General features: G+C 41.0%; 1 protein-coding gene across 1 annotated transcript; it reads right to left on the minus strand.

Annotated features, from left to right (window-relative positions):
* Nucleotides 1-7,093: 7,093 nt before the first annotated feature.
* Nucleotides 7,094-12,703, minus strand: LRIF1 (ligand dependent nuclear receptor interacting factor 1). Its single transcript, XM_063297344.1, has 4 exons — nucleotides 12,479-12,703; nucleotides 9,863-11,354; nucleotides 9,063-9,311; nucleotides 7,094-7,686 (listed from the first exon to the last, which is right to left on the minus strand). The coding sequence occupies exons 1-4, from the start codon at nucleotides 12,550-12,552 to the stop codon at nucleotides 7,234-7,236; spliced, it is 2,268 nt and encodes a 755-aa protein (XP_063153414.1). The 5' UTR covers nucleotides 12,553-12,703; the 3' UTR covers nucleotides 7,094-7,233.
* Between the last annotated feature and the right edge of the window lie 9,110 nt (nucleotides 12,704-21,813).

A 21,813-nucleotide genomic window follows, 5' to 3' on the forward strand; every position in this document is an offset into this window, starting at 1 on the left:
GAGGGGAGCATATGGAGGTATAGTTGAAAGATGTGGATATATCCAGAGTAAAAAAAAAAAAAAACTTGAACCCATCGATAAGCTTCCCCCTTCTAGTCTAATTGCAGTAGCTGGGGAGGAAGACAGGGAAGTCACATAAAAAAGCCTTGGAGATCTACAGATTTTGCATCCTTGATGTATAGATCAGCACAGCACCCTCACCCACAGAAATTAATAAGTTTTATTGCTTTTTTGTAAGCTACATAAGATCGTTGCTACTATTCTGAGAATATCTCCCATTGTAACTTCCAGACCACAATTATTGGCATAAAGAGTATTCTCAAGATGAACAAATGAACTGTGACTAGCTAGATAAGAAATGTTAAATAGAGGTGCAAATCTAGATAGAAGTAAGAGCATGTCCTTGGAAAAAAATGGAACAGAAAGCGTAGTCTGTCAGGGATTTTTACTTCAAGATATCCAAATGAACTTCCCAAACTTCCCCTTATTAGCTCCCTCTAATTTACATTAAATCATTACTGGAAATTGGGCATAGAGAGAGGCTCCAAATTATCTAAACTTGACTCAAATCCTATTATACACAATTACTCTTAATAATTTTAATCCATAAAGTAACTGACAGGGAATAAACACCCTATTTTTATTGCACATTGGTATTGAATTATATTGTTAGCAGTGGAAATTTAACAATGAAAATGTTTGGGAATATTTGAATATATTTTAGTAGAATCAAAACAAATCAAATACACATTTATTCTACATTGGTTGTCATATAAATACTAAAATAATGACAGCTGCCTCTGTAAAACTGCATGATAGCCCACTATATATGTTGTATAAATGGGCTTTGGAAAGCAAGAGCCACAAGACAGCATTGCCATCCTTTAAACTGACCAAATGAAGAACTAGACTATATATTTCAGATGACACAAGCAGTAACAAATGGAATGATTGTCTCAGCACATTATCTCATATAGAATCTGGGGTGACATTATATGGGCATTTGGAGTAAAACTTCACTCATGTTCAGTACATCAATAGATCCTCTACAGCTCATTTCTCTATTTCTGGGCCTTTAAGAGTAGATGTAGTTACTCTTTACAGGAAGCTTCATCTCTTCTCAGATATTCTTATGCTAGCTTTTCTGTTACAAATAGTACAGGTGGTCCTCATTTAATGACCACTTGTTCAGCAACCATTCGAAGTGAACAACAGTGCTGAACGAGTGGTACCTATGACCAGTCCTCATAGTTACGGCCGTTGCGGTGTCCCCACAGTCATGTGATCATGATTTCTGACTTTCCCTCCCAGATTCCCACAAGCAAAGTCAATGGAGAAGTCAGCAGGAATTTGGAAGTCTCAGTCACATGAGGTCCTCACTTAACAACTCATGCAGTCCTTGTTTAATGACGGCAACCGGAACTGCTGTTGGTAAGCAGCTTAGTCATACAGTTTTTCGATTTATCAGCATGTCACTTAATGGCAGACTTTCTGGTCCCAATTAGCATTCTTGAGGACTACCTTCTTAGGAGCTCTTTGCTCGGTAACTTTCTTTACACAATCCTGCCGAGTTTCTCTTATTCCTTCTTCAGCTTTTCTTTTTGCAGATGAACTTGCTTCTGTCTACTGTTAGGATATCTACGACAAAGGCAGTTTCATTCATATAGAACCGAACATTATATTACTCATTTAAGTAAACCAGAGGAATACCTCAGATTAGGAATCATATTTAGATAATATTGTGATCAGTGCTTAAGCCAAATGCAATTAAAGTTTTTGGAGGTAAAATAAATTCAAATATACTGCTGAAATATGTTGTGATAAATGCATTTGTGGATTTTCATAATTTATATTCCTTTGTGGTAATATTCATCACATTTATATAGTCACTCATCTCACAAATGTGACTGAGCAGCATACAATAAGAAACAAACCATAAAAAACATTAGAAAACATTCCATAATTAAAAAAACATCAATATTATTTTAAAAAACTAGAAGAAAGCATCTTTGGTATTACAGACAGTGTAGCGATCTCTCCAATTCTCCATTTCCCTGAGATCCCCAAGCCTGATGATTGTCAGAGGCTTGTCCCAGAAGCAATAAAATTTCTGGATCTTCTCTTCTGTTATGAGTTGTATAGGAGGAGTGGGAGGGAGTAATTCATTGCTTAGGAACAGAGCACCAACAGGCAGCAATTTGACTGAATTGTTGTGGCAATCTGCTTATCTAAACTGATACCAGCTGAAGAAACAGCCTGGGAACCAGGTGAAAACTCAGTTGTAAAGATTCAATTTCAAATGAAAGGCAGGTGGACTTAATGAGGGGGCTGAGAGAATTTAAGTCACTTGAGTCTTTGCAGGACAATGGACTATATCTCAACAAAATATCTTTCTATATCCAAAGTAGCTTGTAGTGAGGCTTATTTCCACTGAGGTATCTGAACCCAAGATCCTCACATTGATGTAGCCACATTTTGAGGGACTTCTGGAAGGTTACCAAGGATGGATCCAGTCTCACCTTGGGGGGAATAATGTTCCACAGGGCAGGTGCCATGGCAGAAAAGGCCTGTCTCCTGGATCCTGCCAGATGTAACTCCTTAACAGATGGGATCTGCAACATACCACTTCTGCCGGACCTGATGGGATGGGCAGATGTAATTGGGTAGAAGCGGTGCCTCAGATAACTCACCCCCATGCCACGAACGGCTTTAAAGGTCAGAGCCAGCACCTTGAATTGTATCTGGAAGCAAACTAGCAACCAGTGCAGCTCACAGAGCAGAGGTATAACTTGCTCTTCTAGGAGCACACACAACTGCCCATGCCACTGCATTTTGTACCAGCTGAAGTTTCTGAATACTCTTCAGGGGCAGCCCTATGTAGAGTGCATTACAATAGTCCACCCAGGAGGTGACCAGGGCATGAGTGACCATGACTAGAGCCTCCCAATCCAGGAGTGGGCACAACTGGAACACAACACAAAGCTGTGCAAAGGCCCTCTTAGCTCCAACTGCCACCTGCTCCTTGAGCAGAAGTGAGTCTAGGAGGACCCCCAGGATGCACACCGGGTCTGTTTGGGGCAGTACAACCACATCCAGTACCAAAGATGGCAAAGTGCCAGAACCAGAAGGCCCCAAACCCACTCAGTTTTGCCAGGGTTCAGCCGAAGCCTGTTGTTCCCCATCCAGGCCCCCACAGCCTCCAGGAACCAGGATAGGACATCAACAGCATTGCCTAATTTGCCAGGGGAATATTATAAGATGTATAATTGAATATCATCGTATCATGGTGACAGATGATCTTACCCAGCAGCTTCATGTAGATGTTAAATAGGGGCAGAGAGAGCATCGAACCCTGCAGCACCCTACATAGTTCTCTCACCTCCAACACTGACAGGTATCGACCCCAGAGAGAGGAGGAGAACCAGCACAATACAGTGCCACCCACCCTCAATCCCTTCAGCTGATCCAGAAGGGCACCATGGTTGATGGTATCAAAGGCTGCTGAGAGGTCAGAGTGAAGATGGACGCCTAAGTCCTATCCTACTCTTGCCAGAGATAATCTACAAGTGTGACCAATGCCATTTCTGTCTGCCCAGGCCTGAATCCTGACTGAAAGGGCTCCAGATAATCCTCTTCATCCAGGGTCCCCTGAAGCTGCTGTGCAACTAACTTCCCTCCAAAAGGGGATGTTAGATATTGGACAAAAATCGTTCAGTATGGTGGGATCCAGTGATGGCTCGAGGAAGGGGTGAACCAGCACCTCCTTAGGAGGTAGAGGAACAACTCCTCACCCAAGGAAGAATTCATCACTTCTAAAAGCCACCCACACATCACCCCCCACCTTTAGTTAGCCAGGAGGAGCATGGATCTAAAGAGCAGGTAGCCGAGGTCACAGTCATAAGGACCCTGTCCACTTCCTCAGGTCCAACAAGTTCAAAATGTTTCCAGGTAACAGAGAAGACTCCACACAAGGCATCTCCCCAGGACTTGCAATGTGGCCGGTGTCCAAGTGAGAATGAATTCAAGCTACTTTATTGACAGATGCTGAGCAAATTCTTCTGCTGACCGGGCACTGGGATTGAGTTCTGGGAGCTGGAGCGCGGACCAGGTATAAGGCACCAAGCCTGCATTTCCCTAGAGTGGTCCTCTCCCAGTCTCCTGCCATACTTCCCCATACGCATCATCACCATGATATTCTGACACCCCCCAACCCCGCCAGGCCCCAACATCCCCCAATCCACAACCCCGCCAGGCCCCAACATCCCCCAATCCAACTCCCCCAGTTCCCAAGCCAGGGGATCCCCTCCTGTCTTCACTATATCCATCCATCCAAGGGAGGGGAAGCTGAATGCCCTGAGACACTTCAGCCCTAGCTCTCAGTGCTATCAGGGACACCCACCTCTCCTCTCCATCCAACTAACAAAATTACCTCCAACCATCCACTGTCACCAGACTGGTCAGGGCTCCTTCTCAATCCATACCCAACCAATCCCCCAACAGCTTTCACCCAGGGAAGGGCAATTAGTCTCTCAGTAGGGAAAATTCCCATCGGTTTTTTTTTATCATATGGCATAGCAGTTCAGTGTTCATGCTGCTTTTTTCTTGCTGGGAAATCCTTGTGACGTCCAGCAGCCAGATGTGTAGACTATTTAGCCGTGACAAGTCACATTGCCCGGGGTACACCATGAGGAGGCTAGTCTACATTGCACCAAGTTGGGCTGAGAGAAAGTGACTGGCCCAAGGTCACCCAGCCAGCTTTCATGCCTAAGGCGAGACTAGAACTCACAGATTCCTGGTTTCTAGCCCAGAACCTTGACCACTAGACCAAACTGGCTCTCATCCCCATCGGTAATCACACAAGTCTGCCATCATTACCAGCCTATCTGGAAGATGGAGCCTGCACACAGACTGTTATCAACCACAAAATGGTCACCATGCTGTCCTTTTCGGGTGCCAGCAAGAAGATGGACTCTGCTTGGGAGATGGTGGTGGTCCACAGCAGCCTACGTCATCAATCCGCTGCTACCCCTTCCCTGCCCAACCACTGCAACAGTTGCTGGAATCCTGGCAAGCCCCTCAGCCAGGAGGCAGCAAAAAGTGCAGAGCCGCAACCACACTAGCAGTTCCCAGCACCAGCCAACAGGCCCACACAGCGCCACAGCCACCAAAAGTCCCAGTGTCACAAATATGCAACTGGGCTCCGTCATCACCACTGCCATACAAGATGATCGGTTTCCTGCTGCTATCAGTCAGTGGAACACCATCTTGGCCCTCCCCAGCAGCACTGCATTCCCAAAACTATTGGTGGCAGCAATGGAAATCTCTACCCAATGATCCTCCTCCTGGACAATCCCTGCAAAATCCCCCACTAAAGGCAGAAATCGGGTGCGGGGGAGGAAGGGAAGACGTGTGCAAGGCCACCTTCATAGAACCAGAGGCTCAAGGCTTCATTACACGTGGTCCGGTTGGGCCAAGCTAGGACCCAACGCAAAGTTGGACATAGGGCAAGCTTATCCTTTAGCACTGCACCTCAGAACAGTGGTAGGTACTAACCACACATACCTCCACTCTATTCCAATCACATACAGAAAAAGAAAAAAGAGGGTTAGAGTTAGAAAACCCTATAGAAAAATATAAAGTAGATCAGTATAGATTACATTCCAATCAAGTGAGTAATGAATATCTTTAAAGAATAAGCCAGTGAGATTTCCCTATTGGTAGCATTTATTATAAAAAAAGGAGAAACATAATTGATTTTCTGAAAAGAATTAATGGATTAAACTGATTCACAGAAGAGCTAATGAAGATGTAGGCTATGTATCATCTGGTGCTCAAACCTAAATCAAACATGGGAAGGATAAAGTATTGTAATAGCAAATGCATCCTACCAATTGCAGATCTTTATGAAGCCAAAACAAATCCCAAACCAATTACTACTGAGCTTCTCTGAGGCCACAATGCTCACTGCATTATTATTTAGGAGATGGAGGGGTGGATCAAAAACTGGTGGGACAGCAGGTAGTGACTGGTATATCCTGGAAAAGCGTAAAAGTAGCTAGCTAAAACCCTGAACACGAGCACACCATACTGCAATTACTTTGTTGTACAGTTCTTTTGTTCTAATTAAACATGTAATGTGTTGAAAAGGAGAAGTTAAAACTTTAATTTGAGAAACCCAGTGAGTTATTGATCATTAATGACTGAAAAATGTTATTTTTGAGTTTTGGAACAAACTTACCCACTTAAGTAACATCCACATTGATCAGTGAGTCTTCTAAATCAAATCTAAGCTAGTACATTTCTGCCAATATCCAACTAGTTATATGCTTTAGAAACATTTGCAACTGAAGAATTCTAATTCTAATTTCATCTATGGAACCAGTTTGGAGACTTAATGATCAGCATGAATATAAACTGTATTTACTGTTAAAATGAAAAAATATAATGAATCAGTCTTCTGAGCAAGTCATATTCTTCTCAGTAAGATTCTAGACCGAATACTACTAGTCTTGGCACTGGGGTTCATATATTCATACTTTTACCCATTAATACCATGTAAACATCAGGAAAATTAGATGTATGATATTATTGTATTTCTAGGCACACAGATTACTGCAGATGCTGACTGCAGCCAGGAAATCAGAAGACGCTTAATTCTTGGGAGGAGAGCAATGCCAAATCTCAATAAAATAATTAAGAGCAGAGATATCACACTGACCACAAAGGTCCACATAGTTAAAGCAATGGTATTCCCCGTAGTAACATATGGCTGCGAGAGCTGGACCATAAGTAAGGCCGAGAGAAGGAAGATGGATGCTTTTGAACTGTGGTGTTGGAGGAAGATTCTGAGAGTGCCTTGGACTGCAAGAAGATCAAACCAGTCCATACTCCAGGAAATAAAATCAGACTGCTCACTTGCAGAAATGATATTAAAGGCAAAACGGAAGTACTTTGGCCACATAATGAGAAGACAGGATACCCTGGAGAAGATGCTGATGCTAGGGAGAGTGGAAGGCAAAAGGAAGAGGGGCCGACCAGGTACAAGATGGATGGATGATATTCCAGAGGTGATGGATTCGACCTTGGGGGAGCTGGACAAATAAACAACAAAACAACAAAAACATCAGGAAAATTACATTTATGATAAGTTAAACATGAACGGCAATAGGCAATGTTTCAGCAAGTTGCAGAAGCAAAGTAGTTGAAAGTGAACTCTGAGAAGGCCTAGTTTTTTTAAGATTTATGCATTTTTTTTCGAATCACCTCCAAGGCTGCCTCTTGTTCCCTCAGCAACAGTTTAAGCCTTGTTATTTTCTCATCTTTTATTGCCTCTTCCAAGTCTGGGTGGCTGAAAGAAAAATGATCCTTTTTGAAAGAACCCTCATTGAGAGCAGTTTCATGGCAATATGAAGTAGGATTCAAAACACTGTTCTCTTCATTGTTGTGATCACAAGGATTTGTGACTTTATGAGAACACAGCTGAAAACTAGAAGATTGTTCTTGTTCTGCTAAGTCCTGTGTGCAAGAATTACTCAAGTTTTCCATTACTGAATAAGAGTCATTACACTCTAACTTTGAGTTCAGCACTGTTGTAACATCATTTTTTCTCCTCTTTGGATTTTCTAAAACTGGTATTACTTTTGTCTTCCTCTTTATACTCAACTCTTCTCCCTGTTTCCCAATTATCTGTAAATGAAGAATAAAAACAGTAGCATTTATTACTGTGACAAGATAAATTAAGCAACCCACTCAACAGCTATTCTGGATGCAACTTTGGGGCAATGTCCCAAGGGCCATAGGACATTTCTTCTCCCTTTTTCTTCCTAGGGTTGGAAAGCCACTTTTTCCTCTCCCACTTTGTGGATGTTCTGATGTTAGAAAGCCCAATTTTAAAGGGGGTCGTAAGGGTGTGTGTCACAGGAGTGGACCAGAAAGCATGCCAGGAAAAGCTTTGATTCTACTGAATTCAAAGCCTTCTGAAACACCTTTCCTAAACCAACAGGTAACTTAACAAGTCCACTAGCTTAGATTTATCCTTCCACTGCTTGTGCTGGGAGGAAGTCCTTGAAAAGAACCTATCAGGGATGGGAAGGATAGCCACATCTTCCCCTAAAACTGCTCTTCCTTTAACCACTGCAGGCACTACCACATTGGACTACTCTAAAAGTGAGAACTGCCCTGTTCAAAGATTTCACAGTATATTGAATGTATCCTTTTTCATTTAGGAAAAGCGAGTATTGGGGCATTATTTCATGTTCAAAACTTTAAATACTCCAATTGCTTCACTTGCTACAATATATCTCCTCCTTTTGGATTCTACAGAACTCTAAAAATGACAAAAAACTGTCAAACGCTAGAAAAATAATAAGGCATTTACTGTACCTTGATGTTACATTAATACTTCTATCTCTTGAAATAAATATATTTTATAATAACATAAGTGTTATTAGTATTTTTCTCATTTACTTTCAAAATCAGCTGTAGGGCACATGCTTTACAAGGGGGTCCAGAATGAAATTTTTGGCTTCTGCAGACAAGATCAGACAAAATGAATAATACTCCAATTTTCCACTGACAGTCTGCCAATGTTTTGCCTCCATCTATGTTCATATGGTAATTGAAGTTCTTCTAAAGTTACAGACCCTAATGAATGGGCAGATTAGGTTGGGTAAGCTTAAGTCCCTGTGCACTTAATTATAATTACACTATGTCTAAATTATCCCACTGATTTCAATGGATCTAATTTTACTCTATTTTTCATTTCAAATTCTGTTTTAGTCCACAGCCTATTTTTTCTTGATGTTTTCATCAACTTCTCCCCCTCATTTTTCTACCCTTTCTATTACTTATCTACAGAATTCATCTTATACCTAGGCTTACAAAAGATTTTCCAATCTAACAGCACTCAGATTTTCCATCTGCTTAACAGTTCTATTCTGAACATTTCATGTTAATTTAGCTAATCATTGTGAGAGGCTTTTTTATTCCTAGCAGTTAACAATAGGGATGAATATCAAACGAATGTGAATAATTATTCAGCATAACTGTAATATTCTACATACCCTTTCTTCTTTTCCAGATTCACTTTTCATAGGCATAGGCATCAAATTACTAATATAATTAATTTGTACACTGCTGGAAAATACAGATGCTTCTGAACTTTTAGAAGGAACTGGTAAAAAAATTCTCCTAAGATATACTCTCTCTTCTTTGAAGAGACCAAATTTCTTTCTCAGCTGAAGATACTGTTTGTTCTGTTGCTTTTGCTTATGTTTCATCTGAATAGGCATCTCTGAAGAAGTTATTTCAACCTAAAATAGTAAACATACAGTATATTACTCATTTCAATAATTTTATTCCTTGAAGTGATTTACAAGTTAAAATCAGACAATAAATGTGCAAATCCATTAACTGGAACATCAGTCCAAAACAGTAAAAGCAAGAATATTAAAACTACAGTTTATCAAATATAAGCTTCTATTCATTAAAAAAGATTGCCTGACCATCTAAAATTGTGAAGCCCATTCAAAAACAGGAAAACCATGCCAACATCCTTCAGCAAATTATTCCTTAAGAAAGAGGTTACTACAGAAAAGACATTTCATTTCTACCTCCACCAATCATATTGGCAGATATGAGCACAATCTGTTGCTAATCTTAGGGCCTGAGCCATTGTAATTGAATTGTAAATCATTCTTCAAATAACTTGGCCTCAAGTTCTTTCAAGTTTTAAAGATGGTAACTGGCACTTTGAATTGCTCCCAGAAATATGGTGATTAGTGCAGCTGGTACAGATATGGGCCGATAAGCTGGTTCCCTAGCCCCCATGATATAAATACAATTTGATTTGATGAAGAATTACCTGCTGCTCTTCCTCTTTAACTGCATGATGTACCACAACTGGCAATGTAGCATCAGCAGTGGCTTTAGAAGAAAGAGCTTTCTGTGTAATACTATCTGTGTTTTCTTTTGTGACGCATTTCTGAGCAACATTTATCCCAACTGAAACAGTCTGCCATGAGGACACGGCTTCATGTTGGCTGGTGCTGCTTATTTGCAGATTGTCATGTGGCGAGGCAGGTGTTGATTCTGCTTTTAAAACCTTCCTCACTTCAGATTCTAGATAAGGTAACATATTATCACTGGATTTAGGTTCTTTCACATTAGATGCAATCCCTTTGTTTTTTGATAGTACAAGATTGACAACCTGATTGGCTATTGTACTATCTGTAGCTGAACTAATTAATTCTGATGTTTGGTTTCTGATATTTGTGCTTTCTTGTTTGCTATGCTTGGGTGTTGATAAAATATTACCCTCTTTTCTAGTCAGTAAATATACCTTCCCACTGTACATTACTAGAGCATTGTCTTTCATAGAGGTAATTTTTGCATGGCTTTCGTTGTTAGAACAAGTAGGCAGAAGACTGGTAGAATTGCTTTTGACATTTTTTATATCAGCCAATGTTTTTAAGATCTTAGATGCCATGTAATTAGATGATTTTACAGGGACAAGGCAAGATGCTGATGACTGTGGATTTTCATGAACAACCCATTTCATAGGAGATGTCTGGTTTTTCATACTGTCAGATGTTGATACTTCTACAGCAGAGCGATTGACAGCTTTTTGTGGTGTTGCCAGTATTAAAGAATTTGATACTTCTGCCACCGGTTTTGGACATATATTTTGCAATGATTGCGAAGCAGGCATTTTCACTGCATTTACTGGTGATACATAAATAACGGTTGGTGCGTTTTTAACTTCCCCTGTCCCTGAAGTATTTGAGGCTGTAGCTGCAGCCAGGATTTTCTGCTGAATTACTGGTGGCAAAAAAGAAGCTGGAAAATATTTAACTTTGGCATGAGGTGGTATTTGGAGGTGATGTCCAGAAAGCAACGTTGGCGATTTCCCAGAAAGTGGAGTATGTTTTGTCTTCACAATTGTCATATCTGTATAGCTCATGTCTGAACAAACTGGAGCATCAACTTTCTGCAAGGATGATCTATCAGTTGAATAACTACTCTGAATGCCAGAAACTGTTGATGTAGTTGGATTTTCTTTTACAACAGAAGCTACATTAACTTTTTCTAGTTGATTTAAAGGCTTTGGTAAAATTAATGGTTGGGACATAACTGTCTTTAATGCAGAGATTTTAGCAGCAGGAGATGAAGTAGTACTTGTAAACAAAGTCTTCACATTATCATGAGATACTGAAACATTTCCTTTAACAGCATGAGACATGACTGGAAACTGACCCAGAGGCTTCAAATTATCTAAAGGTTTAGAAGCTGGAAGCAATTTCAAAAAAATTTTTCCATCTAGCCCAGTCACTGCTTGATGTATACGACCTGTAATACTTAAAGGAAAAAAAATATAAATTATTGCTGCTGATAAGTGGTTTGCACAATGAACATATTTGAATCATATCTTAATCAGGCTATTACATTTCTAACAAATATCCACATTTTGTGAGTATAATCAACGTTATCCTACTTTGATGGGGATTTCTCCTAATTTCCAAAATTTAGAGTACTGTCAACAGCCTTTCAATGAATACCTACAGGAAAAAAAAATCATTCCAACTACTGTATTACAGTTTTATAAAAATGTAACTTCAACACCAATCCTGAAGATGAAGGCACACTCCCTCTGGTGACAAAGGCACACTCCCTCTGGTGACAAGATTATGATATCACTGCTCCATTCCTCCAGCCAAGAGCTGTTCTGTTAAATTATTACTTTTTTCTGCTTTTTAAATAGATCCTAAGATCTTGCTACATTCCTGGAACAAATGAGTTAAATTATTTTTTTAGCTGGAAGGTAGAACAGAAACAGAACCCTACCTGTTCTAGATAGCAGAATAAAAGTTGAATCATTTGAATGCAATGCAATCAATTGATCAAACAATCAGAACAATAGAAAGTTTAAGGCTATTTCCTTCCAACAGAATGGAAATGATTTCAAGTTTACAGTATAATTTTGACTGTCTTCCTTAGTTACAAAAATTCCTTCTATCATCACTACAACAGGAATGGGCAGATTGTCTATTTATAGAATATTTATTTATAACCCACATTTCGCTTTTGCCCAGCCTTTGCCCACTAACGATAAAAGCGGCAGCCTTCCCTCAACCACTTCACCGTTGAATGAATACCTCAGGAGACAAGTTCGGCAGCAAAAAGGAGGGCGCGGGACGGCTTTCGCCATATTTTTCAAGAATCAGCAAGGAGCCACTAGAGGGCCTGCGAGGGAGCAGCGGGCACAGCTACAGCGCAAGTAGCCAGGATTACACAGCGCTGCGGGAGTTGAGCCACGATGGCCGGGACAAAGACGGCGCTGCCGCCCTCGACTTTAGAGAGACAGCGGTCGCGTAGCCCTCAGTCTTTGCAATAGCCGATGTGGTCCAGCCCCACGCCGCTCCCCAGCTACCCTTTTCCCGGCCTAAGAGATCTCGGGAGGAGAATTCCCCTCAATACTCACTAAGACGGGGTGGCAGCTGCAGGGCCCTCCTCCCCGTCTCCATTCTGAACTGCCCCCAGTTCCATCTCGGACATCGCAACCGGGGAACTCCAGGACCAAATCCTGAAAGAGTTACCCCGATCAGAAACGACAACTCCTTTGCCAAGGGATAACTCTTAAATCCACTCGCTTGACCTATTTCCGAGCGTGGGGAAATCCTAGTAAGGCTACTCTCTTCTTTTCGGGGGACTGCCTTAAAGAGCCACTTCCTGTACCTCCACTTCCGGCAATTGCTTCCTTCACCGTTTTTTAATTAAGGGGCGCCATTTTGTTACTTTTATAGCCATTCGGGCGGAGGTCAGCTTTAGCTTCCGGGAGTTAGCAAGAAGGATTTCCGGGTTGATATTAGTACTTCCTGTTTGGGAAAAAAAATAAAAGTCAGAACTCTTGTCTGCTTTTTATCGTAATCCTACTTTTTTAGTTTCTTTGTTTCCGGATTTTGGCAGATTAAATTAAAGGAATTTATTGTCTCCTTTAAAAAGACCGTATTTATTTTTACATCTCTATTAATATTTTTGTTAATTCAACTGAAATAACAAATCCTTAACTTTTGGCAAATTACATATTATGTCACATATTCATATTTTCAGTAGTAGGAATTTAATACACATTCTAAAATTAAATAGATCAATTTTAGCTTTAGCAGGCTACATTCCTCAGAATTTAGATTTTGCTAATTAAAATATTTTAACTGGTAGTAGTTCTCTTAAAAATTGAAATCTGACTTTTCAACAAGTTTTCTTTGTACAGGAAATTTCTTGTTCCACTTTCTAGAAAATCAATTTATTTCACTTGCTATGTTCGTCTTTTTCCAGGAGACACAGAGGGTGAAATAAACTTTTTCTGGAATGTGGAAGACAACGTTTAATGAATATTCCCTCTTTAGGCTGAATTGGAGAATAAGTGTGCAATGTCTCTGAAATACTGGCACATTTTAGAGTCCAGGTATATTAATCAGGGATCTTTATGTCTCTTATAATATATGTAGGGTTTTCCCCCTATAACTGCCTAGGTATGTCTTATTTTTTTGTTATGTGGTGGTGGTATAGTTTTCTGTATTTCACTATTAAAAATAATTTTAAAAAATTAAAAAATTCTGTGTTTCTCCTATCTCAAACATATATTCTCTCAAACTAGAGAAAAGTGGACTTTTTTAGAAATGTATTTCCTGGCACAGGTAGCAAGGCGAGGTATGACCATTCACCATTCTATGCTGCAAAGTTGAAAAGTGTAATTTTGGTTTTCAAATGCTTTCATTATGTATAATTCTACTGAATTTCATGTCCTTTACTACACTTTAACTATAAGAAGCTTAACAATAGAGGTTACCTGTGGAAACCGCTGTCATTTATCTCTGTTATTCTTACATAGTTTGGAATACTTCTGATGCAGTTCAAGTTTTTTTTATACTGGAAGAGAAACCTACATTGCTTCTCTCTCTACTTCATACTCTAGAAGGAACACCACAAAAGGAGTACAGAATATAACTGTTAAAATCCAGGTAAAAACCAAGCATTAAAAATAATTAACAATTAAAAGCTTGGTAGAAGATACAGATTTTTACTGAGTAAGGTTCATATGCATTTTCTTAGGAGCAACATAGGAAAAGGCTCTTTCCTGCATTATATAATATGTGTCTATGTGTTCTGTTTGTATACCATGAACCAATATAGACAGTGGTTTACAAAACAATAAAAAAAACATAACAGTTTAAAATGTCCACAATAAATAAAATAACCAACAACTATTCAAAGATGCAAAATACATGAATAAATCATCGTAATAGTGATAATGAAAAATAAATAAGCCATTAAAAACCCATATACAATATCAACAAATAAATCAATGTAAGTAGTTCAAAGTAAGATCTATTAAAGATTGTTAGAACAAATTATCATATTAAATGCTGTTTGTAAAAGCTTCATCCTTCAGAATGTTAGAAAGGATGAAGCAAGTCTTAATTCCAAGACTGGAGCAGCAAATGAGAAATTTAGCCCTCTGGCTTCCATTCCCCTTATTTCATGACAGTGAGGTACAGTATGACCAAAAGTTTCTTCTAGGCAGAATGTATTGGATGGGCTAATGTCCTGCTGATCTCAATAGACTTTAAAGAGCAGGAGAGGCTATTCTGCAGATCTGCAGGTCCTAAGCGGTTCAGAGCTTTACAGGCAAATATCAATACCTTTATTGTGCCCAGAAGGAAATTGGCAGCCAGTACAGATGTTACAGGACAGGAATCATAGGATCCATGTATCTTGCACTGTTCAGTAGCCTAGATGCTGATTCTGCACCAACTGTATTTTCTAGACACTTTAAGAGTAGCCCCATGTACAACACATTACAGTAGTAAAGGTAAGTGAAACATGGACTGTTGTTAAGTCCAGTTAGCTCAGGAAAAGTCACAGTTGTGAACTGTCAAAACACATTACTTGCATACTTGCAGCTTGCCACTAGTGACAGTTGAGAACCAAGGAGCACTCGCAAATAATAAACCTAATCTTTCTGGGGAAGTATGTTGTTTATTTGTTCAGTTGCTTCCGACTCTTCATGACTTCAAGCTTCCTCTCAGTGCCACTTCTTCCTATGAGGTAGGTTAGGCTAAGAAAATGACTGGTCCCAAATCACCCAGTGGACTTCCATAGGTGAGGATGGTTCTAGTACATCTTAACCACTACACCACAATGTATCTCAGTAAATTTTTAAGTTCTGAAGTAAGTCTTCACCATATGTTCCAATTATAAACCTATTTCTTCTATAAGTATAGATACTAAGATGTTAACAGCTATCTTTGCCCATAGACTACAGCTTGTTCTTCTGACTATCCTGATTTATATGTGGCCAACAATTAATGTCATTGTTTTAAATCAAAAGAGTCAGAATCCATGTTTTCCTTGTATGTTAAGAAGGTTCTTGATATGGTTTCTTGTACATTCTGAACTTGAGTTTTGCATATTGCAGGTTCCCCAAAATTTATACTCTGGCTAAACATGTTCAGTTCAACCCCAAGACCATGTGTTAACAAACTGTGTGTTTTGTTCTTTTTAAAAACATATAATGGTAAAACATCAAACTCATGGTAAACTCTCTTTTAAAAAAAAATGCTTGTAAATGTTCTTTCTTATTTATTTATTTATTTATATCCTTTCTTTCTTTCTGTATATGTATATATAAAAAAGCTCAAGGCAGCAAACATGCCTAATACTCCTTCCTCCTCCTATTTTCCCCACAACAACAACCCTGTGAGGTGAGTTGAGCTGAGAGAGAGTGACTGGCCCAAGGTCACCCAGCCGGCTTTCATGCCTAAGGTAGGACTGGAACTCACAGTCTCCTGGTTTCTAGCCCAGCACCTTAACCACTAGACCAGACTGGCTCTTATGCTATTAGACATTTTGAAAATATTAAAGGGATTGTTGTAACAGAAGAAGAGTATTTAATTTTACTATATGTGGACAATATGCAGTGTTTTATAGAAAAACCAGGACATTAATTGTTCATATTCTTAATATGAGAGTTTGGATGAAACTGATAAATTGGAGGAAATAATAGTTAACACAACTGAGTGCCACTATTAATTTTGACATACTGGGAAACTGTGAGTTCAGGTTGTGATCTAATTTCTTTGTTTATCCTGTTTATAGAGGAAAGCTTTCCCAACTGACAAATGTAAATGTATCTCCAGTTTTGACATATAAATGACACCACATCTAGTCACATATAGTACCTTTATCATAGAGGAAAAAAATCCCCTCAATGTCCTCCACTTCGTGCAAAAAACACAAAGCTACACTGGTGGCTGAAATGAAGGAATGAGGGGATAAGTTTTAAACAATGCATTCAGACAAGTACCAGGAATAACAGGAAGCTGAAGATTGCAGGGAAGAGAAGTGTCAGGCTTCCTTTGGTTGGCAGGGTAAAAATGTCATGAATAGATTTTCAAGAATGCAAAAGCTCATATAAGTAGGTTTGTTGCGGAAAAGTTATGAAGCCAAAACAAAAGATTTCCAACAACTGCTATGTAGGAAATCCAAGCCCTATTCATAGTGAAATCAAAGTTAAAAATTTTCTACTTTCCTTCACCCAAGTGGTGCAATAGGCAAGGCAACCTTGTCTTTTAGGCAGGAGGTGCAGTTTCTGCCTGTCTCTTGTCTTGGTAATAGACAAACCTTGTATTAGGTTGTGGTGCTTTTGACTGTGAGATTAAAATATCCCAGAGAAAGAAAAATGCCCCTGAAGCAAGTAGAGTGCAGTGCAAATAAATAATATTTTCAGGAGCATTACCTTTTTATTTCTAATGTTCTATTTCAAAAGAACTATAAATAATAGTAGGCACATTCTAGAATTAAAGAAGTAAAAAAAAATTCCTATGTAAATCACTTAGAATTTGTAGAAAGAAAATCCACTACTTTGGCAAAGTATTTTGTGAATCATTTTACCTTCATGGTCATTTGGCATTCCTTTATTTAACATCGCTTGTTGTTTTTGAATTCTTTTCTATTCTTTTATCCTTGTCTTGTCTTGTCTTCTCTTATCTGATACAAGCTATAAGCCAGTAGAATAAGAATAAGCTGAAAAAAACACACTCAATTTGTTGTAGACTTCATTAAAATCTGTGTGCTTACATATGCAGGCAATTTGAACGATGATCTATTATACTGTTGAGGACTTGTTTCTTTTAAAGTTCCCTGATTCTAGTAGGAAAAGTTCACTTTCTAGATGAGGTTATAGGGAAACAGAAAACAAGCATAAGATTAGGCCTAAGTAGAACTCCCCACTATTACCAAACATACATCATTTTGATAAATACGAAAAGTACTTTTATTTGGTATATTACCTACAATAGAGCCTGTATCAACGTATGCTTTTTGTGGTGCTGTCCAAGGTTCTAAATGCATTTGTGAGAAAAATTGTAAGGACATATTTTATGAGATAGATCAGTAGACAGAAGTTGTACATGCTCACATTGATAGACCCTTTCTCAACTTGGTGCATTCCAGATTTGTCAAAATTATCTGAATTTTCAGCCAGCATGCCACCCCATTGCTTGGAAGCATAACCGAAGCAGCTATTCCCTTTCCAGCAGGGTTTCTCAGCCAGGGTTCCGTGGAACCCCGGGGTTCTGCGAGCGGTCGCTAGGGGTTCCCTGGGAGATCACGATTTATATAAAAAATGATTTCAAATGTGTGCAACTTCACATTAAAGAGAGAAGTTTCATTCTTTATTTTTAGTTTAGGAACACTGTTAATGCATATATACAGGCCTACACATGAAACATATATTGTCATGAGTGAGGATGGCGAGCAGGGGGCTCCCATCCAGGCTGTAAAGCGCATGCGTAGCACTGAGGAATTAGGTAGCCATTCCAAGAGACACCGATCGGGCCCGCCTTAACCTTTGGGGTTTATATGTCTGGGTTTTTCCCACGCTTCTTCAGTTTGTTAGGATTTTCCTGTTATGTAGCAGCAATAAACACTAGAGACCTGTTCCTTGTCTCAGTGTGGTTCCTGGCTGTTAGGACATCAATCCTAACAAACTCCTACTCCCATCGAAAGAGGGAGGAACAAGAATTTAAGGAGAGACATTTGGAAATGTCTACAGAAAACCAAGAAATTTGGCTCACCATCCAACAATTGGCAGCAGCCCTGCAGCAACACCAACAACAGGTAGATCTACAGGTTAACACATTACAAGCTGCCATGCTACAGCAGTTACAACAACCAGTTCCGATTAACCCACAACCGGCGCCAGCAGCAGCAGCAGCATGCCCGCCAGTAGTCTTGAGATCCCAGGGCAGTCTACCAGAGAAGTTTGGAGGAGAAGCAGGGCAGTTGAGAACCTTTCTCACACAGTGCACAATGTTTTTCGACAGCAGACCGGCAGAGTTTCCCACAGACAGAACCAGAGTCACCTTCATCCTAAGTCTGCTAAAGGGACCAGCAGCCAAATGGGCTATTCCCATGGTGGAGAACAATGACCCAATTCTCAACGACTACCAGAACTTTTTGGCAGGGTTCCGAGCACACTTTGACGACCCGATCAGGGGGTCACTGCCAGCCGAGAAATTCGGAAGCTCAAGCAAGGTAACAAGAGGGTGGGAATCTACATTGCTGATTTCAAGTTGTTAGCAGGAGATCTGGACTGGAATGAGAGTGCATTAAAAGACCAATTCAAACAGGGGCTGGATGAGGAAATTAAGAATGAACTAATTAAGAATTAGGGCGCCAGGGAACACCAGCTACCCTAGAAGCCTTATATCAGTTGCCCGTGGCCATAGATTCCAGGCTAGAAGAGCTCAGACAGATGCAGCCGGGGAGAAACAGGGCCCTCAGAGCATTTCCAGGATTTCCAGCTCTCTCCATAGCATCCACTCACTCAGGACCAGAGGAGCCGATGCAGAATGGGGCGAGCAGGAGGCTGATTTCCGAGGCTGAGAGGCAGAGAAGGAGAGAGAGAGCCCTTTGTTTCTACTGCGGAGCCCAGGGGCACATGGTGAGAGCTTGCCCAGCGAGAGGCCAAGCAACTTCAGTAAGACCCCCAGGGCAAGCAGCTGAAACAAGAGACATCTCCGCCTCTGCTTCCAACCAGGGAAACTCCATCGGTCTCCCTCCACAGAGCTCAGCAGGGAGACCATCAATCAATTAAGGAGGGCTCATTCTGAGGATTCCAGGCAAGCCTTTTACTACTTACCCGTAATAATGCACGTCAGCCCAGAGCACCATCGTGGATTCTGGAGCTTCAACCAATTTTATTGATGTGCAGACTGTACAAGACTTCAACATCCCGACCAGAGAATTTCCATGTCCCATAGAAGTGGAGACCATTGACGGCCAGCCTCTCAAGGCAGGGCCGATTAGAAGGCTCACAGAACCGGTGCAACTGACAACGGGAGACCACACTGAGTGGATCCAGCTTTATGTTACTGCATCGCTTAATGTGCCTGTAATCCTAGGCACGCCTTGGCTGAGGATCCACAACCCGCTGCTGAACTGGACTACGGGAGCAATCTCCTTCCCAGCTAAGGAATGCCAGCACCACAAGATTCAAGCCACTCTCTGCTCTCCAGCAACCAACGCAGTCACGGAAGCAGGGGGGGTCCAGTTGCCAGCCAAGTATGCAGATTTCGCAGACGTTTTCAGCGAACAAGAGGCCACAGCACTACCCCCCCATAGGGACTGTGATTGCACCATTGAGTTGATACCAGGAGCCAGGGTTCCAGCAAAGAAACAATATCCCATGTCTCCCAAGGAACTAGCCACCTTAAAGGATTACTTGGACTCTAATCTCCAAAAGGGGTTCATCTGACCATCTACTTCCCCAGCCTCTGCTCCTACCTTCTTCGTACCAAAGAAGCCTGACCCGTTGGCACCTGCAACCCAGGAGACACCCATGAGAGTGGTCCACGATTTCAGTTCCCTCAATAAAATAACAAAAAAAGAATCCTATCCTCTGCCTTTAATCTCGGATCTGCTAGATCGCTTACAGAAAGCACGCATTTTTACCAGGTTGGATCTCAGGAATGCATACAATCTGATCCGGATGAAAGAGGGACACGAATATCTGACTGCCTTCGACACCAGGTTTGGTAAATTTGAGTACCTTGTTTTGCCCTTTGGCTTGTCTAATGCAGGAGCCATATTTTCCAGATTTATGAATCAAATTTTCTCTGATTTACTAGATAAGTATCTGGTCATTTATCTAGATGACATATTAATTTTCTCTGAGGATGCTACAACTCATGTAACCCATGTACGTAATGTCTTACAAAGACTGAGAGAGAACAAGCTGTTCGCCAAGCTAGAGAAGTGTGCCTTTGATTTAACTGAATTACATTTCCTGGGCTATAAAGTATCAACAGAAGGCATATCCATGGATCCTTCTAAGGTCCAGGCAATTCTCTCTTGGCCACCCCCCTGAAATGTTAAAGATGTACAAAGAATTCTAGGATTTTCCAATTTTTACAGACGGTTCATAAAAGACTTTAGTGATGGGGCTAGACCCCTCACACAGCTTTTGAAGAAAGGATCAAAATTCATTTGGGGGGAGAGAGAGCAAGCAGCCTTCCAAAAATTTAAGCAACTCTTTGCATCCCAGCCGCTGTTAAGACACCCTGATCCCACGAAGCAATTCATAATGCATTCAGATGCTTCAGATATTGCCATTGGGGCAGTGTTATTGCAATATACAAACAAAACCGAGAATACATTGCTTCCGTGTGCCTTTTTTCACGCATGCTCTCACCAGCAGAGAGAAACTATGTTGTTTTTAACAAGGAGTTGCTGGCAATTAAAGCAGCATTCCAAGAGTGGAGGCACTGGCTAGAAGGTGCAGCCTTTCCTGTGAAAGTTTGCACCGATCACAAGAATTTACAGCTTCTACAAAACACCAGTTCCCTCACCCCACGCCAAATCAGATGGAGCCAGTTTTCTCCTGTTTCAATTTTGTGATTTCTTATGTGCCCGGGGTGCAAAACTGCTTGGCAGACGCCCTGTCTCGATCCTTTCAGGCAACCCCCGCCACTCACCAGGAGGTACTGGCTACCATATTACAACCTCACAACTTTGATCAGTCTATGAGGGGGAACCAGACAGAGATTTTAGCAGCAGGCAGACAAGCAGAGGACCTATTTACAAGAGTCAGAGCTCAGCAGCAACAGGACCCATATGCCAGGGCCAGGATGGATGACCTCCAGAGGGCCCCGCAAGACACTGCCCCCCCTTTCAATGTGGAGGCAGGAATCCTCTGGCATAGTGGGCGATTATATATTCCCCCTTCATTGAGGGAAGAAGTACTGAGACTTTGCCATGACCACCAAACGGCAGGTCACGGAGGTGTTTTCAAAACTCTCCATAGAGCTCTGAGAGACTACTGGTGGCCTAAGATGGCTGCAGACATATAGGGTTACGTTGCTTCTTGTCACACCTGCAGACGAGCCAAGCCTCTCCCAGGGAAGCCCACAGGACTCTTGCAACCCCTACCCACTCCCAGTAGGCCTTGGGATACAATCTCCATGGATTTCATCACTGATTTACCCCTGGTCCAGGGGCTGACGTCCATACTAGTGGTGGCGGACCTTTTCACAAAAATGGTGCACTTTATTCCTTGCAAGGGCCTTCCATCTGCACCAGCCACAGCGCAGTTGTTCATGGACCATGTTTTTAGGTATAGAGGCATGGTGAATCACTTGGTGAGTGACAGAGGCCCACAGTTCACTTCCAGGTTCTGGAGGGCCCTTTTCCAGTCATTAGGGGTCCAGATCCACCTGTCATCAGCGCATCATCCTGCTAGTAATGGGCAAGCCG

Source organism: Candoia aspera, chromosome 3 (assembly GCF_035149785.1).
Source record: "Candoia aspera isolate rCanAsp1 chromosome 3, rCanAsp1.hap2, whole genome shotgun sequence".
In the NCBI taxonomy this organism is placed as follows: Eukaryota; Metazoa; Chordata; class Lepidosauria; order Squamata; family Boidae; genus Candoia; species Candoia aspera.